Raw genomic sequence first — 20,480 nt, forward strand, 5'->3', positions numbered from 1 at the left:
GACCAGAGCCCTAGGGAACACCATGAGGGGAGGATCAGGAAGAAAGACCTTTCTAAGAGACCATGAAAGAACGATTAGAAAGAAAGGAGTTAATCCAAGAGAAACCTGGCCCTGAAAAGCCCAAAGAAGAGAGTGTGGTGATTAAAGTAGAATGATGAACTGTGTCAAAAGCAGCACTCTTGTCTAGAAGAATCAGAATGGAGGACAGCTTAAGATGAGGAGCATTAACTTTGTTGTTATTGAAGATGCTCTGTGTTCAGCATCCTTAATCTCTCCTAAATTGCGAAATTTGCACTACATATGGTTTTCCTACGCGGTTATTTTTTTGTTAAATGCTACTCCAATCGGCCTTCTTGATTAATTGATTTGGACTGTACATGAAAGAACATTGTTAACCCTGCAAAATCAAAAATAATACGATTTGCAAATCGCAGGAAGAAATGCAATTTTAAGTGGTATATTGGAAATATGCATGTTGTTGATTCGCCTATTTCTTTATTTGGGTTTCCTTGTGAATGCGAGATCTTCTCTGAATATTTGTCTGGTTGAATGAGCATACTATTAAGTTAATCGCGCAATTGAAAATGATTGACATAAAATTTGGAAAGTTTGTGTTGATACCAGTCACCAGATACTGTGAGGCTACAATTATTCCTAAGCTCTTGTACAGAGTTGGAACCTACCCGCTAGCCACGCTGGACCACTTGTCCATCTTGAAGGGAAGAATTTGGAGACGAATAATGAACTTGCCAAATAACTTTCCAGTGGTGGCAATAAGATAAGAACTGGGTATGGTTTCACTAAAGTCAAGAGCTTATTGGAACATTTTATCACTTTCATGAAATAGGGTTTCCTCCACAAGGCAATCAATATTTGTAGATTTTAATATTTTATTTGCTAAGCAATGTTGTACTAGGTCCATTTTTTTGTGTTTTGGTATGAAATTTATGACATTTTAAGGGGATAAGTGTTAAAAGTCATTAACTTGTTGTTCTTGATATGGCTATAAGACTATAACAAAAAAAAGAATAATATGATTTTAGACTCAGTAACATTCTCTATAAAATATTTGATAGATCATCCAGCCAGAGTAAAGGCACCTCTATATCAATATGATTGGATGATGACTTTGGAACTATTCCATTCTTATCCATCTTTGGTACATTTGAGGGATGATTACAAAATGAGGGGCGTATTAGCTCTGTTTTTTTAGTATATACCCGGATAAACTGATGCGCTCGTTTTTTTTGCTTTCCTTGGAATCTGTTATACTCCAAACAAGTCATGGTAAGATTTCCCCTGACCGAGGTTCCCGTAGGCTCTGTACACTTGCAGGAACATTGGAAACCGTTGAACACTGGGTAATGGGTTGCGTCGCACTAGACAAGATACGAAGTGTACACTTGGAAAAGTTGTTCCTTCTTTTCTCAGGAGTGGATGAGGATGTGATTTGACACTGTTGTCTCTTAGGATGTACTGCGTCGACAGTGATGGGAATTACACGTTTTATTAAAGCATTGACCTTGTCAGATTTATAATGATCTTGATGTGTAAAATTGATTATAATATGTATCTGTTGTAAGTTGCTATATTTTTTTGTAGTAATGAGAAAATGTATTTTAAGGAATTGTATTTCATGTATTGTGGTTTTAAAGGGTGTTTTCTCAGCCCAAATAAAAAAAACATGAACTCCTTGTTAACAGCATTGGCACGTTGAATCTAGGCTTCGCCTTTTCTTGTAGTCAGAATGCCCTTGAAGCAGTCAGATTCGACTTTTATTTAAATTGTAGAAATCGCCATATTTTAGAACAGCTAGATATGAATGTTATTAATTTGTATTAATTGCTGCATTTTGGAGCAGCTGGTTTCTGATTGCATTATATTTATCTCTGCATTTTCGAAATTCATTGGGAAGTTTGAAAATATTGGTTGAATATATATTTTGAACTGCCAAATTGCACCTTAATAGGCTACAGTCCCCTGTGAGCGCCCCACTTAAAGTTACCAACTTTTCTGTGCACTATTTGTTATAGTGTGTGCTCGGAACGACAAGATCCATCAATCTTGTAGTTCTTGAGCACTTACATATTTAACTGCCAGGCGCGTCATAGTCCAGCAAGTCTCTGTGTGATGCGCCGGTTGCTTGGAACTCTGAGTAGTGGCGAACTGGTAAGTGCCAATCTCCTGTTCGTTCAAAAATGTATGAAATATTTATAGTTATGAGGATGGACCCTAGACTGAATGCACTATTGGTAGCGCAGAGACTTGCGTGCAATGCAATAGTACAAAAATACAGTATATTAGATACTGATGCCACAACGTGTGAGTCGGGGGCAACAAAAACGCTGCGCTCTGAGTCAGTTATGGAGGTAGACATTCTGAGCTGGCCTTGCAACACTTGATAACATAGAAAGGCTAACAAAGTTGATGTAATTATTTTGAAACATTTTCATACTTCAGATGTCAGACAGATGAAGGGTCTGTGAACTCCTCATCGAGTATACCTCTGGATGATACTCCTGATACTGTATTATTAGCTGTCCTTCATGATTACAATGCACTAACGGACAAATCACTTAAAGGTATATGCACACATAAAGTGGTTAATATCTCACTACTTAACACTTGCTCTATGGACAAAAATGCCACTAAAAGTTGTGATTACATTCTTGACAATCATGTTGACATTATGTGCATCACAGAAATGTTGCTAAAGGTCCCTAGTGGTCTGAATATTAATCTAGCCACTCCTGAGGGCTATACATTTTTTGGGAAAAACCAGGAGAATAACAAAGGAGCTGGGATGCTATCTTAGCAAGGCAAGAGCTTAGTATCTTCCAGTCACAAATTGCGTGTGAGGGATGTGAAATGATGCTACGAAGGCAACCCCACCCCTAACCATTGCATTCACATCATTTTGGTATACCTCCCACCAAATGAGACTCCCACTTTCAATGAGTAAGTAACTAAACATTCTAGCCTCCCCCCATCATTTTGGGAGACTTTAACAGATGGTTAGGTAACGTCTTGGACACTGAAGCTGTGCTCTTAGAGCAGTTGCTTCGGAATATCGATGTTTTATTATTCACAGTAAAGAACCTCCCCGTAATAAGGGGAATGTTTTAGATTGGGTGGCAGCCAGGAACCTGCATCTTAGCCCTTTGGATGTGAAGCCAAGTGTGTGGTCAGATCATTTATTTATTAATTTTAAACTCGCGCTACCCATGAAGTTAGTGCAGAAAAAGAATGTGTTAAAACATTTCACTAGCAGGAATTTTCAATAAAATACACACTGGAGATCTGGAAGGTTGTATGACCAGGTTTATGGGCACTACTTTGGATACTGACTCCCCACGGATACTGACTCCCCATACATGTTAGCAGCGAACTATGATACATTTTTTGTATGATTTATTAGCGCGTGTTGCTCCGATGAAATCAAAGAAAATAAGAGCTGAACGTAGTTTGGGGGGGTAGTGGGAAGATAGGACTGAAGTGGGACCATCTGGAATTCCTTGGACAAACTTTACAGGAGCGAGGATATGAGACAAAAAAACATTCTTAATGCACCGACTGAGAAATCGGGAAATTAGGAAATTATAAAAACCTCATGTCCAGTCAGGACCATTTACCCCTACGAAAAATAACTGTACTGCGGTTCAGCAGGCCTTTGCAGATAAAATTGAACGAGCCCATCTTAAAATGACTGCCAATATGATCCAGGCTTACAGTTTGGATAATCCTAAAGTTTTTTAAAAAAAACCTTACAAGCTGCTAAACCAATGTTTGTTTTTAACCACATTTCAGTGGATGGCAAATACACTTGGGAAGATGCGCCCAACAACCTGTTTGTGCGGTACTATTCCTTCTAAGATTGTTTTAAACAATGCTGAATTATTCACTCCGTTCCTCACACGTTTCACCGATGCCAGTTTCTCTCAACTCTGTCCCAGACAATATAAAAATGTAGTAGTTACCCCTTTAGTTAAAAAAAAGCCTGGTCAAGATACCAAGGTATATAGTAATTTAAGACCTGTAACAAATGTCCCGTTTCTGTTAAAATAGCTGATAAGATTGCTACTGTGTAACTTCAGGGACACTGAGAGGGAGCTAATATTTTACATCCTCGGCATTCAGGCTTTAGGTCTAACCATGGCACTGAGTGTGCCTTGGTGGACCTACAAACACACATGCTCAACATTGTGGACACGAGCAAGCCAGAGCCGCTGATGTTATTGGATTTATCAGCAGCCTTCGACCTTGTGGACCATGAGAGGCTCATTGCAACCCTTTCTGATTTAGGATATTGTTCCGGCGAAGCTATTGCATGGCTGAAGTCATTCCTAGATACTGGGAAATCTAAAATCTTTTGGGGGGCGGCCAGGGGGCAGAGGGGAGTGCTGCCTCGGAATCAGCACTGATCACGTGCGGCATGCCTCTCGCTGGCCCTCTTTAATGTCTACATTTGCTCCCTGTCTGACCGACTTGAGAAAATGGGAGCTCGGTTCACCAACTATGCCGACGACACTCAGATTATAATTGAGCTGAGTGGGGATTATGCTAAAGATGCCAATAAGCTCTCTTGCCTCTGAGGCAAGTCAAGCCTGGATATCAACTAATTGGCTATGCCTCCATGACACAAAAACTGAGTTCCTCATATTTGGGTCATCCTAAACAAAAGCCAAGTTGGGAACACAGTACTTGGGATTCTCCATTGAGGACCATCACATTAAGATGTCTAATAATGTCAAGACTTTAGGAGTCGTTTTTTAACCTTCTCTTCGGGACGACGTTCAAGTGGACAATCTGGTTAAACAAAGCATATCATTTAAGATTGCTAAGACTAGTCAAGCCATATGTCGCCAATAAAAATGTTGAGAGTCTGGTAAGAGCAACCATAATGCCTATGATTGATTATTGCAGTGTGTTACTGAGTGGTGCAAGCAAGAATTATATCCAAAAACTTCAGTCCTTGCAGAATGATGCGGTTTGCATCATTAAAAACATTCCTAGGAATGAACATATTTCGACACACGGAAGGAACCTTCACTGGCTGCCGGTTGCAGCCAGGATTTGTTTTAAGGCCAAAACAATTGTGTTTACGGGCTGGCCCCATCTTACTTAGGTGAACGTTTGGCACAACAAAAACTGCTGTGAACTACTGGGTAAGCAATAGTATGCATTTAAGCTGTCCCAAGAACCAGGCGTGCTAGAAGAAATGGTCGCTCCTTGCCGGTTCAGGCAGTTCTGGCCTGGAACAAATTGCCAGAAGCTTTATGGACGGAAGAGAACTTGTTAACCCTACGAAAGCGCCTGAAAACTATATTCTTTGACAGATGCTGGTCTAATCTATCCTCTCCCAGTATGCATTATGTGTTTTGTCTCTTGTGCGTCGTGATGCCTGTGGGCTACGGCGCATGATAAATGAATAAAAGAAGAATGGAATTGGAGACGGTCAAAAGAGCAGTTTCAGGTGAGCAGCCTGACCTAAAATCAGATGATTGAGGAGGGAGAAAATTGTGGAAATTAAGATATAGTAAAAGTTGAGAATGAACAAGTCTTCCAAGAAGTTTAGACAAATGAGGTAAAATGGAAAAAGGCCAACATTTAACCGTATTGGAAGAATCAAGAGTTTTCTTTTTTTATTTTTGCTGTGACTTTTCTCCCGTAACTTCCTGATCACCTGTGGAATTATGGGAACAGGAGGGAATGCATATCCCAGGGTCTTGGACCATTCCATCGACAGTGCATCCACTCTCCATGCCTACTGTGTCGTGAACCTGGAGCAGAACCTGGGCTTTGCAAGGGGAAGCAAAGTGGTCTAGTCACAGATTCCCAAATCTCTTGCAGATTTCTCTGAACACTGATCGTTGGAGAGGCATATCTCCTGACACTGGGGGAAAAACCCTTCTGAGTTTGTCTGCTGCTATATTGTACATGGATGGCCTGCAGAGAGGGTAGATGCTACTCCACCCAATGACCAGTTGTCATTGTATGCAATAAGTCATATTGCATATGGTCAGAGAGGCCAGCGACATGCTCACTCCTTTGAGGGATGAAATCCTAAACCCTCTCGAGCACCACCCTGCTATCTGGAGGCTCTAGTCGCTGATGTTACCTCCACCCTGCTCATTCACTTAAAATCTTCCTTTAACATAAATGGCAGAGCTTTGCTATCTGTTCCCCTTTCTCTAGTAGTAACGCCTCAACTCCTTTTTCCTTAAGTGTTCTCTTTCCCATGTGAGGAATCCTGCGGAGTCCTCGCAAAGGCCCTACCTAAAGTCTCCTCCCAGACGGCCCGGGGAAGGCAGCCGCTACCTGATCTTAAGCCTGGGGGGGGGGGGTGTATTCTCTGGGAGGAGAAGGGCCGCAAGGAAATAGGAGGACTCCGTTGGGAGAGACACAGTATTTGTGTTCAGAGGAAGAGATGGCAGTGATGCCAGAATATGTAATGGCTTGTTGTCGGAGTGAGCTTTCCCTTCCCAAAGCTATCCATCTTGTTGGTCTGTAAACTGTCATAATCAACATAGGAAACTGAAACATTAATACTCCGGCTTCTTAGGAATCTGTGTCTCCCTTAAATCGTCATTTATCAATAGTAAGACTTCACTTGACAAGTTGGCCACATTTATGATAGTGTAAACTCTTGTAATTAACAGGAGAATGATAGGTGTGGACATCAGAATATTAATATCCTAGTTTCCGATGAAGCTAATGCTCCTTTAAATTAGAACCAACCATTGAGCCCTTTTTAATACTCTTTTTTTGAGGTGTAATTAAAAAATTGAGTTGAGTAAAGTTGAAGACAATATTCAGAACAAAAGAAGTAATCTGAAGTCCCACAATGCCCAAAGTACTTGGACGAGGAATAGGGACTCTGAGGCATTAGAATGCAAGGTGCAGTCTAGTGGTTCTAATGACCCACACCTGAGTGGGTCTTTTGAATATATAGGAGCCCCTCAGTTGCAGGCTATTAAAAGTAGGGAATGGAGTGGTTGCAGAGGCTCCACATTGCAGTGGCAGCAGAAGAAGGGAAATGAAGATGCCAGAGCCGCCGCTATCTTCAGAGTGAATGGTGGTCCAGAGGGGGTCTCCAATATTGATGGCCTTGAATGCAGAGGTTGCGTGGCAGTAAGCATTATTGTTTAAAGCTTTTGCCCTGGAGAGAGAGGCTTTCCTTATTGTAAGCTGGGCTCCGGTGGCAGGCAGGCATTGGAGTGTTTCAGGAGCACAATCGTACCGTTCCCAACTGGCGTGAATTGCGGGAAGTGAACTGAAGCAGTTTGTTGTGCAGGAGGTGGCAGAGGAAGCAGAAGGCACTGTGGCAGCTGTGAGAAACTAGAAGGTGTCTCATCCAGCTGGCCAGGACACAGCCATCACTTTTGGATCCAGCTCTGGGGGTGGACCAGTGCGGGAGGATCCCCTGGGTGAGCGGTCTTTGTGGGAGGGACACTGGATGGTGAGACGCGGTATCCCCTTCCCTGTAACACCTTTACCCCATCCTACCAAGTAGGATATTTAGGAACTCTACTCCCCCCTTTTTACAACACAAACCCTCTTTCCTCAATAACCGCTCTTCCCAAGTCATCCTGGGCCCCTTCTCCTCACCTACTTGCCTCTCCACCTGTGGTGTCGCCAAAGGCTCTATACTCTCCACTGGCTCTTTAACATCTATCTTGCTCTCCTTGCACGCCTCAGCTCCTCTTTCTCCTCCAACTTCCAGTGTTACGCAGACAACACACAGCTCTTTTTCAACTCCCTGCTGACCCTCTTGCACCCTCCATCATCTCTTACTGCCTATCTGCCATCCAGCCCTGGTGCGCCTCACACGATCTCTGCCTCAATGCCTGTAAAACTGAGATCCTTCCCATTGGGACCCCGGCCCACTCCTTTTTCCCCTCACTCTAGCCTTCCTACTTGGGCTCTCCCCCTGTGCTTTCAACTGAAGCCAGAAACCTTGGAGTCAACTTCGCCTCCTCTCTCTCCTTCCTCCCTCACACTCTGGACATTGCCAAGAAGTACCACTTTCAGCTCTTCCTTCGTAAAGGAATTTGACCTTTACTCTCTTTCCCTCATAGGCTCAATGTGACCCAAGCTCTGGTTCTCTCTAGGCTTGACTACTGTAACAGCCTCCTCCTGAATCCACATCTTCCACTCTGCACCCCCTCCAACTAATCCAGAATAGGGCAGCAAGACTTGGTTTTAAGCCCAGGGACCACATCTCTCCTGCACTAACAGTCCTCACTGGCTCCTGGTTGCTGCACGGACTAAATTCAAATCCATCAGCATCATCCACAAGGCTGTCAGGGCTCGGGGACCACACCATCTTCAACTTTATCTCACTAATACTCTCCCTCTAGATCACTACGTTCCTCTGGCACCAACTCTTTATGTGTAAAGCGTTTTGCTAAACAGACGGCAGGGGGTCGTCGACTTTCCTCTGCGGGCTCCCTCCTATGGAATGGCCTCCCCCTGCGCCATGAGCAGGAGCTTGTCAGATTCCGGAAGCTCCTTGACTTTCCTCTTTTCCTCCTCCTTCCCTTTTTCTCTCTTCTGCTAATCCCACAGTTGCTGAATTAGTTTCCTGGGCCCTTATGCATCCTCGGGGCTCTGACCACCCACATCAATTCTGCCCAGCTCCTGTCTATCCACGGCACTTGCATCTGCACACCCTCTGCTCTGGAGGTTCACACTTACCACCTGCGACCCAGTCTGTGTAGCACTCAACATTCCTAGCACTTCATCTGTGGCTCACCCACAAGTTCGGACTCCCCAGCACTTACCCCCTGTTCCCTCTTTCTTGCTGAACTTGCACGTTCTGAATACTCATAAGGCATAGTAGGTTTGTCCCTCTGCCCACCCACTGCTCTTAAATATTGTGTTTTAATGTATTTCCCACCCTTGCTCCCTCCCTGTGCTGTGGGTGCTTTGAAACAGTATTTTCTTATTGTATAGGCGCCTAACAAGCAAACAAATAAATAATAAACATTCACACGGACAACCTCTTATAAGAGAAAACAGACTAACGCCCAAGCAGTTTACCTGACGTTTCCCAATACAATGGTCAGGTGAGGTCAGGCAATTACTGACCATCACACACACCTGACTTCCATTAAGCTTCCCCACACGGATAAAAGGCAGAGCCCGAGAAAACACTCTGAGAAAGGCAAAGTACACGAGGAAACAGCAGTTTCGAGATTGCAGCGGAACGAGAGAAGAAAGATGGCAAAACAGAAGGGGATCGCAAGGAGGGAAGTTCCCTTGACTTTTTCGACAAGGACCTGTTACTTTCCAGATACCTTGAATAGAAAGCGTAAGACTAGGAAACCTGGCTGAAGAATCCTGCATTGTGTGTTGGAGATACCTGCGGCCCTCCCGCATCAATAATCAAGGTGGGGAGAAGTACCAGCCACCGTGGTACTGTCCTTTGCTCCAAGAACAAAGCAGTGTCCGTGAATCAACGCAGTCAGTGAGTTGGGGAGACCGGCACCAGATCGGTCTGTGTTGAAGCCAAGGTTGCAAGCAGCAACTTTCTATGGTTTCTATGGTGAGCACTGGAGCAGACATTGCTAAAACACGTATGATAAGAGATGCAAGTAAAGTTGAACTGCTGATGAGTGATTGAACCTTAAAAGCACAATAAAATACCTTGGACAGAATGGTCTGGCACTACATGGGTGTTAATCAAAGGTCTCTGTAAGGTATCCAGCTGAGAAGTGGCAAAAACGAAAGTGAGGTTATATCAAGAAGAGAACGAGTAATTGTGAATCGAAGTGTACTGTGACGGGTCAAGCAAAATCCTGCTTACAGTCGAAAGTCTTCAATTTTGATGAAGTAGAGAAAGTTTGGAAAAGCAGATACATTTTGTCTGAGCCCGGCAGAGGGGAACCAGGGGTGAACAGTAAATCACCCGAGAAGCTTTACATGTGAAATCCTAAGAAGAAAGCAACTTGACTGTTTGTCGTGTTGCATCAGCCCCCTGAAATAAGAGACTTTGAACAGCAAAGAGACTCTGGCACAGAATGTCCTGATGTAAAGGTTTTGAACTGCATCCTCATGCTAGAGCAGCCAGAGAGTGTACTGAGCTTGAGTGTTCAGCCTTACCTTGTGCTGAAAACATGCAGAAGCGAATCCAACTGCTTGAATATCCTGCATATAATTTCTTGAACACTTTTCTTTTGCATAACATTGTTCCTCACACTATTTGTATTTAGAAGTAAGGATTGGCAATAGGTTTATTAGTATAGGCCCTTTTATTTTGACAGACTCGACTAGGACTGTTCTTATTATTTGGTGGTCGTAGCTTGCTTACATCTTTAGTTTTAGGATTGGATGGGCGTTTCTCAAACCCAATTGCAGTTCAATAAACACCCTTGAACTGTGATAACTTGTGTCTGTCTTACAGAGAAAGGGGTCACGCTCATCGTAGACACGGCCTGGGCCTGCCTGCCTGCTGGGAGGGTTTCCCAGGTCACGGAAACTTAAACATGTCGGGAACCTGAAAGACTTGGCATAAGTGCTTGCAAAGCAGAGGATTGCCATGGGATGGAAAAAGTGTCACAGGCCACGGGTGGAGGTGTGGTGGAGGGAATTGCAGAAATGGGCAGAGGCTGAAACAGTGGTATGGCAGGAGGCAAGTAGCATGAGTGGGGAAGAAGTGGGTACCCTGATGGCATGGAAATCACTTATACCTGCACTGTTTGGAACAATATTGGACTCGGCGCAATCCGAGGAAAGTGATGCCCTGCCACGCGTAACAGATACTGAGTACGAAAGACAAACAGGCTCGTAAAGGGGGGTGGGATTTGGGGGGCGGTGGTCAAGGACTAATTGATGTTAAATGTAATGGTTGTATAGTGCACTGCGTGTTTGGTTTGTATTTTTGGTTGTGTTGTAAATTTAATTTAATTAAATTCTTTTAAAAAAAAAAATCTTGTCTGTCTTTCTGTTTGATACCATGCCTTCCGTACACAGCGCAGCAAGCAGACGCGTATGCAGCAACCAGTGACTTCACCACTGTCGGGTAACTTCGGTAAGCTAAATCGCCCGCTGGCCATTAATGATTTTGAATACTAATATAAAGTATTTGAAGTAGCATACTAAGAACTTGTAAACGGACGCAAGGTTTATAATTATTACTATGAAGGCCAACATTATTGCCAACGCCAAAAGGGCAATACTGAAGCAAGCTAATTATAACCCTTATTGCCAGTGAGAAAGGGGCAATGAACACATTAACAACCACTGTCTAAGCCAAAGAAGAGCGAGTGTAATGAAGAGACATTAGGCCTCATTATAAGTGGCCCGGTTCGGAAATAACTGTGCCGGTAAGCTTACTGGCACTGTTTCTGGATCTGCTGTCTTGCCTGTTAGATTGGCCCCCACTGCTTCTTCGCGTTCTAATTCCATGAGGATGAATGTACTATGTTCTAAACATCAGTTTGGCTGCCTGGCCATTCTATTCCTGTTATAAACTCTCTGGCAGGTTCCCATGGAGACGCATCAGGAGCTGGTATGCCGTTTCATTTATAAGACTTGCTTCCTGAAGATTTGCAGATGACGTGAGTCGTCATGTTGCATGTCTGGGGGTGTGGTTGTTCCCACAAAAGCACATCGGTCACAGGAGCCCGGTGCTTCTGATTAGATTTCTACTTGAAGCTTCTGTTGCTCCACGTCGTTGAGCAGCGTTTCCTGCTTTCCTTCGGTTTCCTGAAAGTAGGAGCTTGCCGTTGCCCGGATATTGATCAGCATTCAGTTCGAGCTTCTTTCTTCTGCTCATTCCTCCGTGCGTTCCACGCCTTGGGTTCCTGCTTCAGCTGTGCTGCAGACGCCGCACAGAGCACACGCTGGCGTTCTTCAGCAGCCTGGCTTCCACGGCTGTCTCATCTCTGCTTACAATCGACTGTGCTGTGTCAGCTTCCTTACAAACTTCAAAGACATTTAAGTCGTCTGTTTCCCGAGGCTAGCTTCTCTCCATTATCCAGCCTTGATGTTATCTGCTGCGTTACGGATTTAAAGGCATTTGCAATCACGGCTACAGCAGCGGTTCTTTCAATCACACAACTACAGTGGCTGTTCTCATCTGCATCTACAGCTCACACTACAAGGTTCTTAATCCTGCTGTTGCTGCATCTTTTCGGTACATACTTGCAGTATTGATTTTCTTTCTGTTTCGTGCTGGGTGCATGCACGTTGCAGCATCAACTACTATTTACACTGCAACTTGCTGCTTTTCACTCCTTAAAGGGATACTCCCTCCAATAAGCAACTGAGGACTCGTGGTGTTGCTACTATTGGGAACTTACCTCTGGACTAACCATTAACTCCATGTGCACTGGACTCCAAGACACTTTGCAGATATTTAGCGCAATAGGCCGATACTAGTGTGCGCCGTTCAGGTTCTAGTCTGTAACCTTCCTTCCTTACTAGTATTTCCCTGGAATTTCCCTTTTCTTCGTCGACCAGGTTCTTGCATGCCAAGGTAGGAGATTCCTTTAATTGGCTGATCACAGAAAGGGTGGTGTTCACTGGTTAGAGACATGTACTAAGTCCATGCCTCTTCTTTTAGGAGAAGATGCATCCAGTACGAAACTACAGCACTACAACACTGGCTATCCCCGTAATAGGGACCACCACACCCTTCCCAGTGATTCGCTGATTTAGCTTTAGGTTCCTCTCAGCTAGTGGGGTTGATCATTAGGATGGTCTTAATTCTTCGAGAAGATCTTCTCCACACCAGGCACCACAACTGAACCAGGGCATTGCAGTCCAGGTAAGTCTTTATCATCGTACCTGGTTGTATTCTGTGTGCCTAGTGTAACACTGCATACTACAACTCTGCGGGCGGGTACTGACCCGTCTGGCAGGGTGAGACCTGCCGGGCAGGACGGCACCTGCCCACAGTTTCATGGGAGCACCGGCACTGTTGGCAACTCCTATCGGACTCTATGGGAATGGGGTCTGACGGAATAGCGGGTGCCTGACTTCTTGGCCGCCAAACTTGGAACAGCCCGGTGGCACCAGGAAGTCAGGCGCTGGTAATTCGTTACGGGTCTGGCAGCAGCCTGCCGGTAGCACCGGTTGGGTTACCGCCAGACCGGTAATGAGGCCCATTGTCAGTATTTGTTTGATGTGAAAGTGGGAAAACGAGTGGCAGGAGAGAAGCCGTCTTGATGGAAAGCATCCAGGAGGAGTGGAGCATAATCTGCATTGCATGTGGCAATCACAAGAGTCGAACAAACAGCACCAATGTGAATCATGGCTTCCCAGAAGAAGTAGTACATTTTTATGTTGTTAAGTCAAAAAAAATTCCCAAATGGTTTGAATTGAACCTCGCCACAGAAGTACTTGTCGTAGTGTTAGGAGCTTTTTGTCGTGGCAGGCGAGTATACCAAGATAGGGACTTTTTAGTGGTAGCCCTGGCAGGTTAGCAGACTAGGAGGAAGTCACTGAAGTACTGTGTTGTGGTTAAAGTTGTGTAGAAGAGGAATTGGCAAGACCACTAAAGTGTTTTATGAACTGTTGTGGAATCCTCCTGATAAAACATTGTTGGTGATACTGATGAATTGTTGAAGAGCTTTATTTCTGAAGAAGTTGTGTTGAGCTCTTTGCCACAAGTGGAGAGATAGACTTGTTGTTTAAGTCAAGCTCACATTTCTGACCCCTCACATCCATCTGATCTCACCTTTGACCTTAATATATTCCTATACTTCTTCCTTGAAGTCACCTCCAACCTTGCTACACTCCTTCCATGATACTCTCTTCCATTAGCTCCCCTTTGAACCAGCTCACTTACCCTGACGTTCCTCCCTACCCTTTACACTCCTCATCTCTTTCGCTCTCATCTCTCTTGCTCCACCTTAATCTCCTTCTGCTTTCACCTTCAACTCTGTCCAGAACTCTTTCATTCCAAACAGCAGTACTACTGTCAAAAAGCCCGGAACATATATAGTGGACTGTCCCTGGCCAGGTTACCATCCTTGCTTAACTGCATTCTGATATATATTTTTCAAGCTTGAAACTGGATTTATTAAGCAGTAATAGTTTGTGATTTGTTTGTCACCTCTGAGGCCCCTCCCTGTAGGCGCTCCATGCTTTTATGAATGTCAGCCGCCATCTTGGAATTCCACCTAATGGACAGCAAATTCAGGAGTGATGCAGTGGGGCTCTGCATTTCATGTTTACACCCAATGTATGAGAACCTGTAAAATAATGTTCTCTTGGTGGTGGTTGCCCACGCAAGATGTTAGCATGTGGGAGCAGTGTTGTCACAGTGGACCCTGTGTGTTCCAGATTCTGTTATTTCTAATGCACTTTTCTCTTTGCAGGCATGACTTGGTAAATCCTTTCTCCATGGCAAGCCAAGTGTTCTTCTGTCAGGATTTATAGACCACGTGCAAAAAACATGTAGGAAATGGGAGTCTGCCACCTGCTGTAGGTCACACAGATTTGGGATGGTTGTGCACAGGAGTGCTTGAATTTGAGATGTTAAACAAAGCTTGGAAATCCTCTTATGGGACAGGGTTATGTCCATGTTAAAGTTGTTCGCCCCTTCCAACGTACTGGGATCCAGCAACCAGTGGATCCTCCCTGGCCCACCCTCAGACTCTACATCATGTAGCAAGTGGTGACACCTGCCCCCACACAGCACCGCACCTTCTTCCCCAAGAGTCAGGCAACACACTTTGGCACAGTCTGAAGTCTGCCCAGTGAGCCTGGTTGCCCTTGCAACCATGCAAATGTCATTTGGGGGGGGGGGAGCCCTCTAGTATGTGACAGACTGCCTGGCATTGAACCCACAACACTTACTTTGGTGATGTAGCCGGACTTCATCTCTAAATGGCAACTAAGAAGAGGCCAGAACTGAAACCTTCTCTAACTATGCCCCCAGGATCTGGAATTGTATTTAACACTCTTCAGACTCGCCCCAAAACCTGTGAAATTATGGAAGGAACTGAAGGCTCACCTAATCAAAGAAAATCCTGTCCAGAGATAAGTAATCAGACAGCCGACACGCATCCCAGCCCATAGCCCTGAACGACTCCCCTGTCTATCCACACAATCTCAAATCCCATCCCGATTCTGTCCCTCCCGTTATGCAACTTGAAGCGATTCATGTTTCTTGTACAGTGCTTCATTGGTCCCTAGTTAGGTTTGTACTTGACACAATTTAAATGCAGCTAAGTCTATTGCATGTTTCGATTTAATCTTGTAGTCTGTCGCTGTATCTTCTTATCGAAAACAAATGATGTGCAGATATTGTAAAATATAGATGATAGTACAAGACATGTTTTGTGGAAATGTAGTAACACAGGGGTAACATTAATTTGATATTAATTGACTGAAGTATTTCACTGAATGGAATTGGTGAATAATTGATGTCTCATGTTCTGTTCCAGGTGCAGGCCACCTTCCATGATGCTCCTGCCTGTTTCTCTGAAGAGGAGTGGGAGATTTTGAAGGAATGGCAGAAGGAACTCTACAGGAATGTGATGAAGGAGGTTCACCAAGCTCTGCTCTCTCTGGGTAAAGTTACACCTCAGAATTGGTTGTCTTTGTTTTATGTACCTGAAGCAAATTGTAAGATTATCTCATGCCACTGATATATTGTGTAGGTGAGATGGGAAGCCCTACATAGTAGGAGCATAAGAGGCATAAGGAGAATGAGCAGTGAAAAGAAACCACTGCACTTAGAACAGATGCTGAGAGAACAGACGAAAGTGAACAGCTCTGGGAAAAGGGCTATAGCGTCATCATTGTGCCCGAGATTGAGCCTATGAGCAGATGGAAGGCGCACCTGTTCTGGGAAAAGGGCAATAGTGTCAGCGTTGTGCCCGAGATGGAGCCTAGGAGCAGATAAAAGGCAGCAAGAAGCAAACAATAGAGTTGCTAACAAGCACTGGGAAAGCCAATAGCTTTGGCTTTTGGGTAGGTTTAGGATCTGTATTTGCCATAATTATACTACCTAGCCATACCATTGCCAACAGATGGAAAATGGTGTGATCACCTGTGCATATGATAGCTGTCGCTGACAAATGCCGATCTAATACCTATACACAGGCAAAAACTGTTGGCTTTGCCAATGCTTGTTTTTAATAGGACGTTACAACAAGTAGCAGCTACTGTTTTATATTTCAAGAGGCTGAAGGTGCACTTGGTTACGACATGTACGACATTACAGGAGTATATTTACAACTGCAAACCATTGGTCATCAGGAATGTGGACCGACCCCAGCTAGTGGGTCACAGACACTGGGGAATGTTCTGAACTGTGTGGCCATTTAGAGGCAGTGCCATCCTATGACTAGAGATTATACTTTCTACTCATCAATGTATCATGCTCCATATGGGACTGACTTCTTGATCTTCTTGATGCACGCCAGGGACGCTGAAGTGCTCAGTGCATATGTCTTCCAAATGTCCAACTCTATTTATAATTGGTTATTTGTAACGCGCTAAATACCCGGAGGTTTCTAAGCGTGGACTTGGGGATCGAACCTGCTACTCCACGTCGTCTTGCTTCCAAGGCGAGCGGTTTGCCTCTGAGCTATCCTCTCAAGGATGGCGAGGATAGATATCCCAGGAAGCCTGATACAGAGGGTCTTGAACTTGATCCTTGCAGAAAACCAGGAGCCAGTGGAGAGATTTTAGGGCTGAAGAGATGGTGTCCCTGGGCTTGAGGCCAAGGATAGGTCTTGCTGTCCTGTTTTGGATTAGTCGAAGGGGGTAGAGGGAGGTGTTAGGCAGATTGAGAAAGAGGATATTGCAGTAGTTCAGTCTGGAGAGGCCCAGAGCTCTGGAGACAGAGTTTCTGGGGAAGGTGAGGAAAGGGAGAATGCCTCTGGGGAGTTGCAGCTGACAGTAGGCCTTATTGGCAAGGTCTATTGAGTCAGGAGATGAGGAGTCGAAGATGAGGGGAGTGGGGCCATAGTGTGGGAGGGAAAGAGGGAACAGGGGTCCTGATGAGAAGGACCTCTGTCTCACTGACATCAAGGCAGAGATAGTTAGCCGTACACCATGCCTGAATAGCAGACAGGCCGTCAGGAATGACAGGAAGAGGAGGAGGCAGAGCATGAAGGAGAGCTGCCTGTCCTCCGCATAACACTGGAGATCAAATGGGCTAGAGGGACCAGGTAGATGTTGAAAAGCTAAGGTGAGAGGATAGAGCCCTGAGGGGAAACCGCAGGTAGTGAGTGAGATGGAGGAGAGAAAAGAGCCCAGTTGTACCTGGGAAGGTCGGTTAGAGAGGAAGGTCAACCAGTCCAAAGCCAGGTCCGTGATGCCAAGGTTATCACAGAGCTAATTTATCAGGGTGACATGATTGACCATATCAAAGGCAGAGGATAGGTCATGAAGGATGAAAACGGAAGGAGAGCTGGAGTCGAGATTAGAGAGCAAGTCTTCACAGGTGTTCAGGAGAGCAGTTTCTGTGCCTCTGGTAGCTCTGAACCCAGAATGGTGGTCGTGGAGACAACCAACAGATTCAGTGTAGTGGGTAAGCTGGGAGATGGCCAGCTTCTCCCAAGAGTTTACCCTCTCTAATCTTGACTCTAATCTCCTTCTGTCTTCATTCTCCTCGATCTATGCTCTGCCTTTGACACGGTCAACCATGCCATCCTGCTCGGTCGCCTCCGTGACATCCTGGGCATCACCATCAGGCCCTGGCCTGGTTGACCTCCTTTCTCACTGACCAACCTGTCCAGGTCACACTGGGGTCTTTCCTCTTTTATATCCCTCTCTCACTTCTTGTGGTGTTCCCCAGGGGTCTAACCTTTCTCCCTGGCTTTTCAACCACTACTTTGCACCTCTTGGCCACTGCATCGCTACATTATTCCCTAACTTTGTGTTATGCGGATGACACCCAGCTCTCCTCCTTCAGGCTCCCCTCCGCCACCTCTGCTCCTTCTCTCATACCAGACTGTCTGGCTGCAATTCAGGAATGGTGTGCTGCCAATGATCTCTGCCTTAATGCCAGTATGGCTGGGATAATCCTCATCGGGACACCTGCTCCTTCCTTTCCTCTCTCTGGAAGCCCACCCTGGGCCCTCTTCCTGCTCCTTCCTGTGAGGCAAAGAACCTTGGTGTCCTCTTCAACTCCACCCTCTCCTTCTCTCCTCACATCTCCGACACCTCTGAGAAGTCACCCTATCAGCTGCACCTCTTGAGAGGTAGTCTGCCATTTCTCACTTGCCCAGAGAAGCTCACTCTCTCCCTCCAGAGCCCTGGTCCTTTCTAGGCTAGACTATTGCAAATGCCTTTTTCTAAATCTGTCTCTCTACTCTTCGACCGTTACAAACTATCCAGAACAGGACTGCAAGACTTGTCCTTGTCCTCAAGCCCAGGGATCGTATCTCTCCAGCTCTGAAATCTCTTCACTGGCTCCCTGTGGCTGTAAGGATCAAGTTCAAGACCCTCTGCATCGTCCACAAGGCTTTCTGAGGCCTGGGACCGCTCTACCTCAAACTTTCTCTTCCAAAACAACTTTCTTCTCAAGCTCTCCACTCATCCACCTCCAGCTCTGAGGGTCAGATGCTTCTCCAAGCAGAGAGTGGGGGGCAGATCTTTCATCGGCTGTGTCCTCCCTCTGGAACAGCCTTCCTGCCTCTCTCAAACTTGAGCAGAACCACCTCTCCTGAAGCAACTCCAGACCTTCCTTTTTGCTTCCGCTTTCTCTCTTCCTCTGCCCTGCTGATGTCCCTGACTGCTCAGCGCACTGGTCGCCTGGCCACCAACTGAACTGGGGCCCCGGATCCTGCATGTCTAGTTGCCCTCACACTGCCTCTGGGATTCCTCAACACTTTAAGGGTCTGTATCTGCAACCCTACAGTCCCCTCTGCACTAATGAACCACCCTCAGGCAGCACTTATTGGGTTACTTGCACCTCCCCCCCCCCTCCCCGGCACTACTCCCCTCCCTCTTTCCCGCACTTGCACAATCTGAATGACACAAGACCTAGTAAGATTGTTGCTTTGTCCTCCTTCTGTTTCCCCCTCCTTGCCTTGTCGCACCTAGAAACACTTGTGTACAGGTGCGTTATAAATGACTTATATAATTTCAGGAAGGGGTAATGGAGATCGGGCGGTAGTTTGCCGGATGGGAAGGGTCGGCAGAAGGCTTGTTGAGGAGTGTGCACAAGGGAGTGCTTGAGGAGTGAGGGGAAGGATCCAAAGGAGTGATGGCAGAAATCGGCCACGGCTGGAGCAAGGGACACTCCGTTATCCTTGAAAGTTTTGGAGGAGCAGGAGAGCACCTGTTTGGAAGAGTTTCATAGAGCAAACTTGTCTAGAAACCTCATCGAGTGTTATGGGAGAAGGAGAATATAGGTGGGTGGGGGGGGGCCAAGGGAGGGCTGAGAGTGGGTGAGGAGAGTGAGGAAAATATATCCTGAGTTTTAGAAATGAAGTGAGAGGCTAGGGAAGTGCAGAAGGCTAGGGAAGGCAGATAAGTGGAGACTGCAGTAGGGTTGGCGAGTTCCTTACAGATTTTGAAAAGTTCAGCCATGTTAGTGGCCACATAAATGCAGACTTGGATATAGGCCCTCTTCTTCGAGTAGATGGAGTCTGTATTGCCTTTGGTGCAGGCAGCAGGCCAGTTTGTCAGAGGATGCAATTGAATCCGGACCCTTCTACTCAGCTGCTCTGCACTTGCGTTTTTATGAGTGGCCTGGTCGGAGTCATACCAGGAGTTGCACTCCGAGGCAGGTTTCATGCAGATCCTCATGACCAGGACAAAAATGTCCAGAGTGTTGGAGATGGAGAGCTGAAGGTTAGTAAGGGCTGTGTCAGAGTAAGAGTCAGTGGAAGTATTAGGAGGGGGAGTGAAGGTGGCGGCAAAAGCGCCAACTGACAATCGCTTCATAGGCTGAATGATGAAGGTCGGCAGTGTGGGCGGGGGCTTAGCCGGGGGCCCCTTGAGGTCCAGGTGAGAGGATCGGAGAGAATGATCAGACTAGGACTAATGAGAGAGTTGGAGAGGGGGATGTCTGAAGAGATGAGAGCATCCAAGGTATGTCTGTCTGAGTGCATTGGACTGGAGGGAAGAATGGAGAGCGATATGTCACTACAGTACATGGAAGTAATAGATGATGTGGAATAGGAAGGGTCTTGAGGGAAGGTTGGAGGATCAAAGGGATACCATGGTCTCCTGAAGTGGTCACTGCTCTCAATGGGGTCCTCCCTCCCCACGAGATCCTCCCGCGGAGTACCACCCCCAGGGGGACTATCGGGTAGCAGCTTCACCTCCCTGGCCCCGTAGGAAGGGGCTTCCCCCATATAAAGCGGTGACGATACCTCGGGATATGTTACACATGCGCAGTCTTCTGCATTGTGCTCGGGTTCTTCAGTATCATTTTGGTGGCACTTGGGGCTTCTTGACCGCAGCATGCACCTGGCTCTTTGTTATGGCCTCATCCGCCGGAACTAGCTTAGCTCTGTGGGTGTCATGACCGTATTATGTTGGGGTGTTGGATTTGTTTCACTGCT

General features: G+C 45.9%; 1 protein-coding gene across 3 annotated transcripts in view; it reads left to right on the top strand.

Moving 5' to 3' along the window:
* The window catches only part of LOC138489461 (zinc finger protein 551-like), a 184,399-nt gene that overhangs the window by 8,725 nt on the left and 155,194 nt on the right, over nucleotides 1–20,480 (top strand). For 2 of the 3 annotated variants that reach the window (XM_069617182.1, XM_069617183.1), the window contains exon 2: nucleotides 15,399–15,525. In XM_069617182.1, coding sequence (XP_069473283.1) covers nucleotides 15,399–15,525 — 127 coding nt within the window. Of the gene's footprint in view, nucleotides 1–10,974; nucleotides 11,033–15,398; nucleotides 15,526–20,480 lie in introns of all 3 variants that reach the window. The other variant, XM_069617184.1, reaches the window with a different exon arrangement.

The sequence above is a fragment of the Ambystoma mexicanum genome, chromosome 9 (assembly GCF_040938575.1).
Source record: "Ambystoma mexicanum isolate Mex_15411 chromosome 9, UKY_AmexF1_1, whole genome shotgun sequence".
Classification (NCBI taxonomy): domain Eukaryota; kingdom Metazoa; phylum Chordata; class Amphibia; order Caudata; family Ambystomatidae; genus Ambystoma; species Ambystoma mexicanum.